This window comes from Trifolium pratense, linkage group LG6 (genome assembly GCF_020283565.1).
Source record: "Trifolium pratense cultivar HEN17-A07 linkage group LG6, ARS_RC_1.1, whole genome shotgun sequence".
NCBI lineage: Eukaryota > Viridiplantae > Streptophyta > Magnoliopsida > Fabales > Fabaceae > Trifolium > Trifolium pratense.
In genome coordinates this window covers 22,950,247-22,965,692 of record NC_060064.1, presented here as the reverse complement: position 1 = coordinate 22,965,692, position 15,446 = coordinate 22,950,247, and the positions used below count along the sequence as shown (strand labels likewise).

Here is a 15,446-nt window from a genome sequence, read left to right as displayed (position 1 = left end):
TATGGAGTGGACATGGATATCATATTATATGCCCCACGGCCACGGATATCCATTTATATCCTTAGCCTAATAGCTTTTGAGTATACGGACAACTTGGGAGGGGTACTATATGTGAAAGTCTTAGATGAAATTAACTAAAAATCTAACGGAAAGTTAGACGAAATTAATTTCAAATTTAACGAAAATGATAAATTATGTTGACATCAATAATGTAAGTGACCAATTTAAAACTTTTAAAACATAAATTAGAAGGAAAAAAAAAACCATTCATTTTAAAACAACCTTTTTCATAAAAGAGTCAGACAGATGAAATATAAAAACACATAGTGAACGCTTTATTTTTATGGCTTGTAGCTTAAATTTGTAGGTGACTGTTATAGAGTCATTTTAACAAGCGTAGAAGAAACTACTAATTACCATCTACTAGCCATTCCGTCTTCTTTTTGACAATGATGTATATATTTCTCTATTTAGAAAATAAATATTTGTTCGTCAAAATAAATAAATAAATGAATATTTGATGAAATTTTTATTTTTCTAACTAGTTGTTAATGACTTAGTTAATAACTACTAGTTGGTGGGAATCGAAATGCAAACTCTAACCGAAATAAATAACTGTTAATATTTTTTTTTTGGTGCACCAGCTTATACAATTATACAATAGTGCAATGTATGGGCAACACACGAGAACCCCAGTAGCAAATTTTTAAGTGATTTCTTCCTCCTATAAAAAATAATTTAATATCGTGTGATCCACATATCAGATATTAAACAGATAAGAATATATATTACACTTAATCTTAGCAAAAAAACCGAGAAACTATGAATAACCGTTAATATGTGACTTTACTTGGTTTATACATAATGTACCAAATTTGATTTTAAAACTAGAACTTCGACCCACGCGGTGCACCGGTCTAATTAACCGTAATATTAAACAATAAAAATACGAAAGAAAAATTTTAATACTAAAAGATATATAAAAAAGTGGAACAGAAATTATGATAAATTACGAAATACTTCCTTATAGATTACATTGAAAGTTTTATTTGTATTTTCACCGTCTTCGTCGATAATCAAAATCGTTAATACTTCTCTAGAAGTAACTCTTGAAATCGCGACACAACCGACCATGTGAAGACACTGGCGATAGAAGATATCCTAATATCAACATGTTTAAGAGATTGTCTCTGCTCTTTATATTTTAAATTTTATTAAATATTAAAAGATCACATTATGATCTTAAATTGAATTATGATTTGTTTGGCATAAAAGAATAGTAGTAACGAAAAAGAAAAAAAGAATGAGACTTTTTTTGGAATTATATTTTAAAAAAATTGAGGAAATATATTTTTGTAATTGGACGTGTAAAATTCATATACACATTTCATTGTATGTTGTCACATTCAAAAATAATTATAAATGCATTTAATAATAGGTGTTAGATATTAGGATTTTTAACTTTAATCACAATTGAAAAATATGCTCTAGTGGTTGAAAGACTTTATTGTAAGCAAAAGATGCAGGTTTGATTCCCACCGTAGATAAATTTAATTTTTTTAATATAAAACTGCACAAAAAGAGAGGAAAAATGATTAGGTTTAGGTTATAGCGTATCGGAATAAGCTTAGAACATAAGAGATAAATATGAATTTTTGTGGTGTTAAATATTGACTCGAGATTTTGACAAGTGGTAACACTCTCCCCACACGATAAATGTTAAAAGTGGGAACCGAAGTTGAATTGGTATAATATTCTGTACAAAAATATATAATCCAATCCTTAGCTATATATGCTTCATATATATATATAACACAACCATCAAGTCCAAACTCACTCATTTCATTTCTAAATTCATCATGGCTAGTTCAATGCACATCAAGATCACTTGCTTGGCTGTGATATGCTTGATTTTAGGCATTCCATTAGCCAATGCAACCCTTTCATGCGATCAAATGACAACAAGTTTAATACCATGTATTGGATACGTTAGAAACCCAGGTGCATCTGTCCCTGCACCATGTTGCGATGCGGTTAGGGCTATAAATGACGCTGATTGTAAAGATTTATGCAACTGCTTCAATTTCATTATGTTCAAAATGCCTGAATTCAACGATCCTGCCTTCTCTGCCATCCCAGACAATTGTGGTCTCCAAGTTCACTACAGTACTTGCTTTGCCATGGACTGCGACTAGTATATATCTCTCCCCATCAAACCTTCTATTTCGTAATTTCATTTACAAAAATGTTATTTCAACATATTTTCAAAAAAAAAAAAAAGTGACAAACATATGTATCTGTGCACTTTTTTGTACGCCTTGAAAACCATGCATAGAGTGAAATATAATACGGTGTTGTATTTTTGTTATTGAAATTGTGTTCCAATAACACAGCTGCTTTCATACATATATATATATATATATATATATAGACACACACACATGTACATACCTAGATTGGGTGCAGTCAGCAGTAGCACCCCTGACTGCATGCATTCACTTGAATTAAGATCATTTGATCAAAATCAGGCAGCTTAGATTTAACATCAGAATTTAAAATGTTTTAAAAAATTAACGCTGCATTTAAATCCGAGCTACTTGAGAACTGACTGCTTGCAAACCATTTCCCACACGTACCTCTTTATTTTGGTAAATACCCTAAAATATTCCAACAAAGAATATGAATTTCATCTTTGAAAATTCAAAATTTCAATTTGATTCTTCAAATCTTAAGTAAAAAAAAATTATAATAATACATGGGAATATTTTAGTCCCTATATTGGAGACTAGTTGAGAAATATTTGATATCTCAAATTAGTAATTTAGATCGTAGAAAATTTTATTTATCTACGGTTTTGTCCTTTTAGATTTTTTTCTTTCTTATTATAATAATAAACGACTTTATTTAGGTGATCTTAAGGGAATTAAAACCTTAGATAAAAACATGTGTTTAGTCCCATAATATGTTTTTTTCCCTTAAGTCTTTTTTATCTAGGGTTTAGTCCCCGATAAATCTATAACATATTATGGGACTAAAAACGTTTGACCTATAAGAAAAAAAAAGACTTAAGGAAAAAAAACATGTGAACTTTATCGTCCATAATATGTTATAGATTTGTAAAGAAAATTAATGTTAATTTCACCTTACTCACTGCAGCATACCAGACTGATCACCGAAGACAGAATAAAGAAGGATGGCATACTTTTTCTGCTTGTAACTGAATCCCCACTAGGGGTCACTATAATGTATGCATTTCAATAATAAATAAAATAAAATAAGAAATGGGTTTCAGCTCAAAATATACATATATGTACATATATTTTTTCCTTTATATATATATGGGGAGGGATCAAATTACACCGGTGTAACTTTAAAAATATTACACTCATTAATATCCATTGATTTTATTTTGATCTAGTGGCTATTAAAGAATCTATTGTAGACTCACATTACTCCATTAATAAATTAAAAACTCTCCTTTTTAATTTTCTTACCTTCCAAATATAACTATGTCTGAGTTCACTAAAAATCAAATGTGTAATTTCTTATGCAGTGTACAATATATTGAACTTTTAGAATGTTTATGTTATATAATTTTATGATTTTTTACAAATAGCATAAAATGAAGTTTTTTGTATATTTAAGAAATGTCTAGTATAGTAGTACTCTGTATATTTGAGTAGCATGCACTAATTTTCCAAATCATTCCTTCACATTAACTAAATTATTTTTTACATAATACCTTCACTAAATTATATAGACATGGCAAAACAATTATTTACAGCTTCTAAGTAGTACTCTGTATTGAATCACCCATGCGATGCAATATAAATACATATATGTTCCTATGATAATAAATTGTACAAAAAATAAATTGTACAAAAGTATGTCCAAAAATAATAGACGATAAGCCAAACAGAGAAAAATAATAACCAAAGGAGAAAATAAAAAAGGAAGGTATATAAATAAAAAAGGAAAGTTTTTAATTTATGATTGGAGTTATATGAGTCTATAATAACCACTAGATCAAAATAAAATTAAAGAATATTAATGAGTGTAATTTTTTTAAAGTTACACCGGTGTAATTTGATCCCTCCCTTATATATATATATATATATATATATATATGTAGAGGATGGAGATGTTTAGGGTTGTTAACATATTTGCGATGACTAGAAAGTAAACAAAAATTATTAAATTGTAATATGCACTTCTATGTACCAAATTTGGATTTGACATAGATTCCTACAACCTGTTATGATGCGGCCTACATGCTGATACACCAGTCCTATTACTTTAGGCAAGTGTGTCATAATTTATTTATTTATTTGAGAAAAACATGTGTGTCATAATTGTCAAGTAATAATTCTAAACAAGGATTGAAATTAATTATATTAACTTAATGATTATTCCCTCTATTCCAAATCTTTAATCATTTTAGAGTTTTACACATAGATTAAAAATAAGAAGTTAAGTGAGGTTATTTTTATCCTTACTTTATTAAGGAAGTGAAAAATTCATGTAATTGATGTTTTTACTGTTTGTAAGGGTACAAATGGAAACACTTCATTAATTGTATTTTCATTTCTTAAAGTTTTGAACCAAAATATACAAATGATCAAAAATTAGAGATGGAGGGAGTATATTATGGACTCCCGTATATTATACTAGGTAATGCATCAATATAACTTCACAATCATTATAGTATAGTAATATTTCACTCAATGATCAACTTGTTTAGGTTAATCAGTGAAACAAATACAAAATATTTAGTTAATGAAGAAATTAAAAGCTTAAACAACTAGTAATTGACTAAAAAATATGGGCACTTACGTATTTCAACTGAAACTCTCGTTGAGGAAAACTACCGAAAAAAAAAAACTAAAAAATAGATCATCTTTGAAATTTGTTAATACTCTCTACGGTTTTGAATATTAAAAAGAAAAATAAAAAATTTAGGTTTAGAATAAAACATGTATTTGACCATTATTTTTTGCTTATATATTAAGAATCGAAGTAGTATTGTCGAATACTAAAGGTTAACGGGGATAGCTACTCTCACAACTTGGCTCGTTAGAATTATGTTTGGTTTAACAACTTTTCCTTTTGTGATTCGCACCCCTACTTACATGGGCTTTGTTAATCGTTAATAATATTAAAGTGTTTTATTCAACAAAAAAAAAAAGTAATATAGTAGTTTAATAATTTTTCCATTGCCTATAAAACAATAAACTACAAACTATAAAAAGAAAAACCAAAAAAAAAAGGAACAATAATTTCACATAAAAACAAAAGAAGTTGGTATTGAAGATTTTGATTGATCAATCTTCCATATATAGCACACGTCTTAAGTAAACCACGTCCCCCCATTCAACAATATGAACACATATTCTAAGCTATGTAGTATGGGTACTCCTAAAATGGAGAAGTACCCGTACCGGGTACGTATCAGTACCGGATACTCCATGGTACTCGTATGGTACGCACCGATTCCGTACCCATTTTTATTTGGTTGATTTAGGATGATGAATACGGAAAAAACATATTGGATGTTGAAAAATCTCTTAAAATATTATAATTTTTTATTATATTTCAATTATCTCTCATTTTTTATGAAAATAGTTGAGACGATAGACAGAAAAAATTAAATATCCAAAACATGATGATAATAATTCACTTAAAAATAATTTTACTAATATTTTATACTAACGTACCCGTACCTTAAATTTTCTAAAAATGTCGTACCGCGTACCAGTACCGGTATCGGATACCGGTACCGTACCCGTACCTAGGCAACATAGATTCTAAGCAATATAAAGTTTGTAATAATTTGGATGGTTTCATGACGAAGATTTGTGGTGCAATTTTTTCTACCTCTTTATTATATGATATCATGATGTTTTTCCTCTTACTTTCTCTTGAATATAGTATTGATATGTGAGTAGATATATAAATACGATAGCGCCATTACTATGAGAAACTGCATTTTTTTTTAATAATAGATTTGAAGAGAAAATGCACTCTAAATTCTTGATGATGTAGACACTATACATTACAATGCCATATATGTAGAGACCATATGATTGAATAGCGGGAAGACTTTCATTATGAGTTGGTTAATTTAATATATTTAATGTGTGATAAGATATATCAAGTGTGCGTGAAGTTTCACATTGGTTGGAAGAGTTGAGATTAGCCGTTATAAGTGAAAGCATCCATAAATTCAATTCCTGAAGTTTTTGGGTGAATTTGTGGTGTTAGAGCCACTATAAGGTTACTCACTGTCCAATGTGTCGATCCAATCCATTGAGGCTTCCCCCTCACGGCCGAACGGTGGTATTAGAGCCTAGTTGGGAGAGTAATAAGTGAGTGGCAAAGGATCGCGGACACAGAGAGACTCGCACTTGAAAATAGATGTTGAGATATTCAAGTGTGAGTAAAAAGCCTCAAATTGGTTAGAAGAGTTGAGATTAAACCATTTATAAGTGAGAGGATCCATAAATTCAATAACTTAAAGTTTTGGATGAATATGTGATATTAAAGTCACTTATAAGGTTGTTCAATGCTCAATGTGTTAAAATCACTTATATGGTGTCAAAGTCACTTATCCGGTGAGACTCTCACTCACGGCCCAATAATATTCTTATATTTTTCCAACATTACCATAAAAACAATTTCGTCTTTAAAAAAAATACTTTTAGGAAAAACTATTTTAAATAGGTTGTTTTTAGAAGAAAAAAAAAATGAAACTTTATTATCCCAAATAATTAATAATAAAACGATGAAATACTTAAAATGCCATTTTAAGAGAAGTTATATTTAATTTCATTTAAAGCTTTTATAAAAAAGTTTTTTGATAAAATTATTTTTAAAAAAGGCTAAAACAAATGCACTCTAAACACACACACCAGTGACACCACTAAGCAAAAACAAGGAGAAAAATAAACACAACAAAGCCACAAGCCTACCATGTAGAGTGGGAGAAACCAAAAACCACCATTGAACTAAGCAACAAGAGCAGGCCAGCCGAACCTTCAACAACAAACACATAATATATTTCACCTCTCCTACTCATAACTTGAAAACCGGCATAGCCGAATTTTGCCCGTCTCAAACCCATAAAGTTCGGGTATCTACGTACCCGTCTCAATTTTCAACGAAAATGAAAACTAGTACTTCAGGCCCATACCCAAATCCAAACAGGATTCGGGTATCCCCATTATATATTGACTCACTCAATCAATCCAGATATGCTATTTTCTCTTTTGATGCATCTAGATATGCTATTTGAACATCATATTTTGGGACAAAAATTAACATCTCTTTCCACTCACAAGCACCGAATCCGATACATGCAAATAATATTTAAAAAATCAGAAAATATTTAGTAATTCTTATATATTTGTTAGACAATTGTGTTTGAATAACATTTTTGCGTTAGATATGATCTTCCCTATTTAAAATACACAAGTTTTATAAAAAAAAAATTAATGATAAAAAAATTGATACTATATCTCCTTTTATTCTTTCTACATAAAGCCAAGTAATGATTATTGATGAAGGATCAGGATCAGGAGTGTGTGGCCATTCATACACATGCATTCACAAACAAATTAACTATATCACCTTTTTTCTGATTGTATGTACTATATAGCCCACTCACCCCAACACAACAAAACATGAAAACTCCAATACCTTATATTTCATGCAAGGTGAAGGAAACATTGAACCTAGCTACCCTTATAAACTCATCTCTTAGTGAATCATCCATGTAGGATTGTACTATATACACATAATAACTCTGCACGTTGCTTTTATTATTCTCAACTACACGTTTGCATTAATTTAAAGACCTATTTTTTCCATCATACAATCTCAAGCAAAAATTACTATATATGAATATGACACATTTTTTTGTTGATAATATCATGTCACGTTTTCATCTCATTTATTGAAAATGGATAAATACAGTACATATTTTACATTACTACCATATTTATGTAACCTCTCATACTGCTTCTTGCACAATTTTTTTTAACCATGTGTCGGTGCGAACTATTTAGTGAATTTGTCAATGACTAATCTCTGCCGCAAAATCTGACTGACCAGAGTTTTCTCTTTCAAATTCCAACCATATTTTTCATCCATCATATTCGAACTTGAAACCTTGTATAAGAAGTTCAGTTCCATTCGGGCCAACATAACATTGTTATACAAGTTGCACTACTTTTTCTAGACTAAAACTCATATTGGAAATACACACTCTAAAGAAGACAAAGGATGATAGTTCATTGAAAAATACATAGTTAACCATAAAATTTCAAGAAAGAGGCCAATTGAGGACATCATCATACAAAATATCAGAAATATTGACACCAAGGTGATCATGAGAATCAAGTGTTGATGATAGTGTCACATGTCTATCGGAATCATCGAAAGTGAGTCCAGAAAGGTAATCATTGTGGGAAGATGAAGGAGGGGGAGGAGGAGGAGGAGGAGGATTAACAATCTCTTCCTTGCACTCCTCTTTTTTCACTGATGATGATGTTGATGATGGATGAGAAGAAGTTGAGAGAAAAGGGCAATCTTGTTTTGTTGGTGTTGGGAAAGAGTTGTCAAAGCTAAGGAACATGGAAGAGTGATGAGCAGGAGAAAGTGAATCTACTATGATTTCAGGGTTTTGTATGAGTCTACAAGTGTGATGGCCATAATAGGTTGTTTTGTGAAGAAGTGGATCTTCTTGAATTTTTTGCACTTGTTTTGTTGCTTTGCAACCTTGTTCATATTTGTGAGTGCACCTATAGTAGTTCCTGAAAATCACATAAATATATACATTCATTTAGGCTCATAGCATATGGAAGAAAAATTGACAAAAAAAGAGAAATAGAGGAATTTTTTCTTGAAATAGAAAAAATATTGATATCATGTTAGTATTTTTTCATTTAACAGAATTCAGAGGCTCTTTCAACCATTTAATCATTGACTCGAATCAAATGACCTACTTAACTTGCCATTCAAAAAAAAAATGATCTACTTAACCTCTAAATTTAAAATAAAGAAATTAATTCATAATTTCATATACATATATAAACAAAGAATTTAACTTCATTTATCTAGAATATAAACAGAATTTAACATATATACACTAATTAATATTAATTATAAATCATTTTTACACTATCATTAAATCAACTTTATAAGTTTATCATAACATAAATTAACTATTTTAAAAATTAATTAACATGCCAACTTTTCAAATAGTAAAATTTTATTGGATAATTAAATACAAAAGTGGTTAATTTGCAAAATATTGAGTAAAAAAATAATATTAAACATGTATGAATAATTAAATATATATACCTTGGGAAATCATTGTGGAGGATCTTTTTTTGGCCATACTTTCTCCATTGATGACCATCTTCCTCTGGTTGTTCAGATTCCTTCTCCCATGTTTGTGAAACTTTTCTGCAAACAAGATTGCATATTCATATAAGTTTCTCTTTTTGTTTTGTACAATATTCATATAAGTTACTCAAATCCCATAATTTTACTGTGACAAAATTAACCAAAACCAAAATAAGAAGAAACAAAAAAAAAATATTGAAAAAGGGCATGCCTAATTACAATATAGTCCTTTTTCATGACATGTGGTGGATATATTATGATGAACAATAATAATTGATAAGGTCCAATATTACACATATGTAAAGGACAAAAAAGAACAAAAGTATTCATTAGCTTATAGTCACTGATCAAATTTATGAATAACAAAGTATACATTACCTCATCTAACTAGCTAAAAGTTCAAAGATAAGTGAAATTATATAAGTCAAAAAATAAGAGAAGAAAAATAAAATAAAAAATCATTCAAAATATTTTCTTAAGAAAAGGAAGAACAAAAAAGTTATGTTTAAATTGTAGATGTAAAAAAGATAGATATAGATATATTATCAGAGATTGAATAGGTCAACTTCTTAAATAGATCTTAGATGTAACCAGAAAAAAAAAATTGTATAAATGAAAATAGTAACTAGAAATAAAAAAATTAATTAATTACCTTCTTTTGTAACAACCTCTTCGTTCCTTAACAATGGATGTACTCTTGCAATTACTCTCCAAAGAATCCTCAGATTTGGTGAGTTGAGCATCAGAAACATCTGAAGTAAGATTATTATTGTTCAAGAACAAGAGTGAATTTGTAAAAGTCATAAGCACTTCCTTCAAAAGATTTTCAGCAAATGGTGTTGTTGAATCATTATTATTATGATCAATATCACCACTTTCATTGAGAAGATGTCTAAGTTGATTTGCTAATTCACGACCCCTTAACAACTCATCAATTACTTTTCCACGACCATGAGCTAGATTTTCAATATTTTCCATTTTTGGTAATAAAATCTTAGGAAGATTTTGGTGTTTTTTTTTTTTTTTTGTCACACTATTTTTTTTCTTCTATCTCAAAATATACGCATAAGACTGAGCTCTTATAATATATAGGGTAGATAGATAGAGTGTTATAGTTTAGTGTGTTTTTAGATTTTTTTATTATGATAAAAAAATAAATGAGAAACTAAAGTTGTTGTTATTTTTGCACATGCTTCGTAATTAAGAGGAACCTTGGTATGAAAATTCCAACCTTTTAATATGCTATAAAATGCACACGCGCAGGGACAAAACGGTGTAACACACACCGGTGGATGATATTTTACGTGTAACGCGTATAGCTTGAGATTGGCGCGTAGAGTTGTGGATTTGAGGATTGCGCGTGGGAAATTGAACTTACGGAGGCGTGGTGACGTTTCCTCATGGCGTAGTAAGGTACGTCATGTGACATGTGGCGTATTTTGATTGGGCATTGGGGAGTGATAGACGCCAATGGCTTAGCTGGGGTGATGTAAATGACTGTTTTATCCCTGGCATGGGATTTTATGCAATATAGAAGAACCATTGATGTAAAGACAGGTCTTAAAATAAAAAAATTTGATGTAGAGACAAGAAAAGGGTCGTTTAAAAAAGGTTGGGTGCTTCACGGTATGCTTGGATAAGGATCAAAATGGAGGGCATCTATCTGATATTTATTTATAAATAAATAATTAAGAAAAATACAAAGTACTATATTAGAATTTAGAACTTGGAAGAGATAAAAAAAATAAAAATTTTCTCAAAATAGGAGTAGCAAAGTGCTACGGCCTCAAAATATATATATCATAAAAGAGAGAGAAAAAAAAGAGGGGACTAGACCAAAACCTCCTTACGCACGAATAAGCCTAAAACGGGGCTTACCCAATCTATTATCAACAAAAAAAAAATTACTAATCTGCCGAGGGAGCTCATTCCATATAGTAAGTCTACCAATGGTCAGACCAATGATTGTCAAACCATCTGCACATTGGTTATCTTCCCTGTACACATACACATGTGATACCAAAGAAGAGATAAAAAATTTCAATCAAGAAGAGATAAAGTTTAAAATGTGATCCTTGACCCAAAAAAAAAATTAAAATATGATCTAATTAATTAATGTGACTTTTTAAATATACTCTTAATTATAGAAAATAATAACAATAATAATATGGTGAATTTTCTGTACAAATTTTATTTAAATATATAGGTAGACAATTATGATAGGTCAACAAATAATATTTGATATAAACACTATTTATGGATCTATCATAAGTGTCTACCTTAGCGACGTACTAGTACATGCATATTCACATAAAATGAATAGCAGAGTATTCTAATAATAATAATCCTAATTATTATGTTTCTTCCATATATCAAACCAATTCACCCTTAATAATTTTCATGTTTTTAGTCATCAATTTTTAAAATAAAAAAAATATATATTAACAATTAATCAAGAATTTGATCGAAAGATAAGTAAAGTATGACTAAATAATTGTTCTAGTCAATATTGGATCTGGAATTCTTCTAAACAAATGGTTCGTAAATCGTAAGTGAAATTCATTGATAACTTAATTATCTAATAATTTTTCATATGATGTAATGATCATTGATCATTTATTCAAATTGTTCTTGTATGAACCAATGGAGTTGATCACTAGTGTTGATGGTGTAATCCCCGACCACATTTTATGCTTTAATCTTCACGTCTCTAACCATTCTTTAAATGGAAAAATGCATCTACAAAGACACCAGATCTGATTTATCAAAGCATTGTGGGACTTTATATCAAGACAAATACAACAGCATAATAGAGTACCAACACCAATAGATGTGGAAGCTTTGGGATTAAAAGAGGTTATCCAGTGGCTTGGTGAATTAGGAAAATTGAATGTGTTTATCGAACGAGATTATTATAAACTAGTAGTAGACAACATAGTTGATTTATAGTTGTAATGATCAATCCTAGTTTGGTCATGTTGTGAATTATTGTACGTAAGAGGCTTCTAGCCAACCCTCCAAATTTAGGATATAAGTTATGTTAGGAGATGTAACATTCAAAACAAAACAAGTGTCTTAAGTTTATTTCCACATGTTTTTTGGGAATTTTCTAAATGGTTAGTCATTCAAAAAGGGCTTCAAGTCAACATGCCTAATTGTGGAATTCTTAAGAAATGGACTAAAAAAAACAAGATGCATTTTGTTGATATTGTTAAAAATTTATTCTAATATTTTATGGGGTACAATCAATTATAGTTTTGGTTTTATGAAAAACGGGTTTGATAAAATTTAATGTGATCCATTTGACGATGCTTATAAGCTCGAAAAACGTGATCAGTAATAATGAGTTTTGGACACTGATTTAGATTTATGTAGAACAAATTATAGGCCCAACCTCTAGGGCTTATGATTGGTGGTGCTATAGGATTTTAATCTTATAAATAGATTGGTTAAGTCTCCTTTGCCGACACATTGAAAAAACAACATACGCTCATTTGTGGCTTTTCCCATCAAAGGCCCCAAAGACTGGAGCAAGTGATCGGGCAAATCAATTCTTACAAGCCTTTACACTGCGTTTGGTTTAACAGAAAATAGTAGGAAAGAAAGAATAAGGAGAAAAAGATGGTGGAAAGATTGAGTTTCTATTGTTTGGTAATTCTTCAAAAAAGGAGAGGAAAGAAAGTTTGAGGTGGGATCCACCGTGAAATGTTTTCCTCTCTATAATGGGCGGAAAGAGAAGAAACACTCGAACTTTTTGATAAATGACAGAACTGCCCTCTATAACTTATATATATTACATGTTGCAAATACATTTTGTTTAAGAAAATTGCACATTGCACATAGGACGCCATAGTCGCATATCTTTAGACACACATACATGAAGTAAAAAAAAAAAAAAAAAAATTAATGATTTATTATTAGATGTTGTGACTTAATTATTTAGCTTTTATTTTTACTCAATTATGTGAGTGCGCCTAAATATTTTTATTTGGGGTTGCGTCCAAGTAAGACTTTCTCTTGCACATAATGGTGTACAGTGTACACGCATGTGATGATTTGAGATATAAAATATATAATTAAAAAATTATTAATAAAACCTACTAATCTTTTTTTGACAAAAAAAAAAACTACTACTTTTTTTTTGACAAAAAAAAAACTACTACTTAAATACATAAATATACATAAGGGTATTTAAGTTATTTGAAAAATATTTACAATTATTTTTATCAATTAAACCTATCTTTCCTTTCACTTTCACTCCAACCAAACAACCTAAAAATTATCTTATTTTCTATTCACTTTCTATCCACTTTCTTTCCCTTAACATTTTTTGCTCTGTTACTTTCTTTCCTTTCACTTTCTCTTCTCATCCAAACAAATTGTTAGAGACAACAAATGTTATTGCTCAAACACTAGTAAGGGCATCAAAGTTCTTTTTTTTTAAGCAAAATAATCTCGTTGCATTTCATTTAATATAATAGAAGATAAACAACCAGGAGGATAGTAGTGATGAACACCAGGGCAAGACTGAAATAAATACGCTCTAACAAGATTGTGAGTGACTCTATTGATTTGCCTCCTAAATAAGCTATGTTGTAATTAGCATTAGAACTGAGAACGGAACTACAAGTTGAGAGCAATGTATCAAGCTCATTTTCATACAAAAAGTCATTACGCAAAGCATTCACAACTTGTTGACAGTCACTTAGACAAAGCCATTTCCAAAATTACTCTCTCAAAGCCATTAGACAAAGCGAGCATGAGAGCATGCTTCATTGTAGTACTTCACATTTAGCAGCACTAGCTACAAAGGGAAAGATCATAGTATGTGCTTGGACAAAGGAATCTGAGCTATCACGAAAGCATATATCGATACCGAATTTTCTTTCTGTCATGAAAATAGCTATATCAACATTACACTTCCACCAATTTGCAGAAGGTTTCTCCCAAGTAAGCACGTGAGTAGGCTTAGGGTCCGCATTTAGCATATTGCGGCACCAATTAAAGTCTTGGATCAAGTCAGAATTAAGCCTACATGTAGCAACCGAATTCACTTGTATATTTTTCAAAATGCATTCATTATGTGCTCGCCAAATACTCCAAAGTACAGCAGCAAAGAGAGGTTTATACACTAGTTATTGTGCTTTCGATTTGTTAATAACTTGTATTTTCCAAAGTTAATGAATGAAATAATGTAACTCTATGTTTGTCCTAAAAAATGTGAGTGTTGGAGAGAGTTGTAAAGAATTTATACGAGAAAGAGATTTGAAAAGAAAGTATTTTTTGTATGGAAATAAATTTAAAATTTAAGATAAAGGGATGGTATCTCAAGTTAAGATCGAAAAGATCTTAGAATTCGATAAATACTTAAAAAAAATATTTAAAAAATATTAATGGAACTTAAACTCATGATAATCTCTTAAATTCAAAATCTATTTTCTATCATTAGATTAAACTTAGCGTTAAGAGAGAGAGAGTTCTTAACACTCCTCCCCTACTAATCATATAGCAAATGCAAATGCAAATGCTTCTCTTTTTCAAGCCAAGTTTACATTCAAAAATATATCGTTAGACTTAGATCCACCATTCATGGCCGTGCACATGAACACTAGACTTTATTGTTTGTGTCAAAAAGTTACTAATAGCATCAACAATAGAGCTACTCATTTTTTAGCACTTAACTGAGCTACACGTATACACATCACTCATTTATAATCTTTTAATAATAGTACTTAATAAGTACTTCATCCCTCCAACACAGCATCTCTTAAAAAGTTCTAAATAGGTCCACCAATAATACATTTCACCAATAACTCTACATCATTATAAACAAATCTCACAAAAATAATATAGGTATCATTTTTTATTGTAGAACCGGTACCTATTAGGTACTCTTTGTGTTTTGGTCCAATGAGAATACATATTAAATAATAGTACTAAAATAATAAGTACCACCATTGAAGATGCTCTAAGCCAATTCCAATCATGTGCCCTCTCTCTCCATAGATTCTTGTACAAAACATACACATAAGCACAAATAT

At 30.0% G+C, this 15,446-nt stretch overlaps 1 protein-coding gene and 1 non-coding gene across 2 annotated transcripts; both read right to left on the bottom strand.

The window, feature by feature from the left end:
- Positions 1-630: 630 nt before the first annotated feature.
- On the bottom strand, positions 631-824 carry LOC123893401. The gene has a single exon (XR_006803497.1). It is a non-coding gene; the product is annotated as a U2 spliceosomal RNA (small nuclear RNA).
- Positions 825-7,964: 7,140 nt separating this feature from the next.
- Positions 7,965-10,555, bottom strand: LOC123892864 (WRKY DNA-binding transcription factor 70-like). Its single transcript, XM_045942745.1, has 3 exons — positions 10,058-10,555; positions 9,361-9,465; positions 7,965-8,810 (listed from the first exon to the last, which is right to left on the bottom strand). Exons 1-3 carry the CDS (start codon positions 10,381-10,383, stop codon positions 8,321-8,323), a joined length of 921 nt encoding a protein of 306 aa, XP_045798701.1. The 5' UTR covers positions 10,384-10,555; the 3' UTR covers positions 7,965-8,320.
- Between the last annotated feature and the right edge of the window lie 4,891 nt (positions 10,556-15,446).

Bases quoted from the DNA above. Each gene is read 5' to 3' on its own strand.
- LOC123892864 (XM_045942745.1), bottom strand. From the start codon at position 10,383: ATGGAAAATATTGAAAATCTAGCTCATGGTCGTGGAAAAGTAATTGAT. The intron at 9,466-10,057 runs GTAATTAATTAA...TCTTGTTTGCAG, and splicing joins AGAGGTTGTTACAAAAGAAG to AAAAGTTTCACAAACATGGG. The intron at 8,811-9,360 runs GTATATATATTT...TGTGATTTTCAG, and splicing joins CTCCACAATGATTTCCCAAG to GAACTACTATAGGTGCACTC.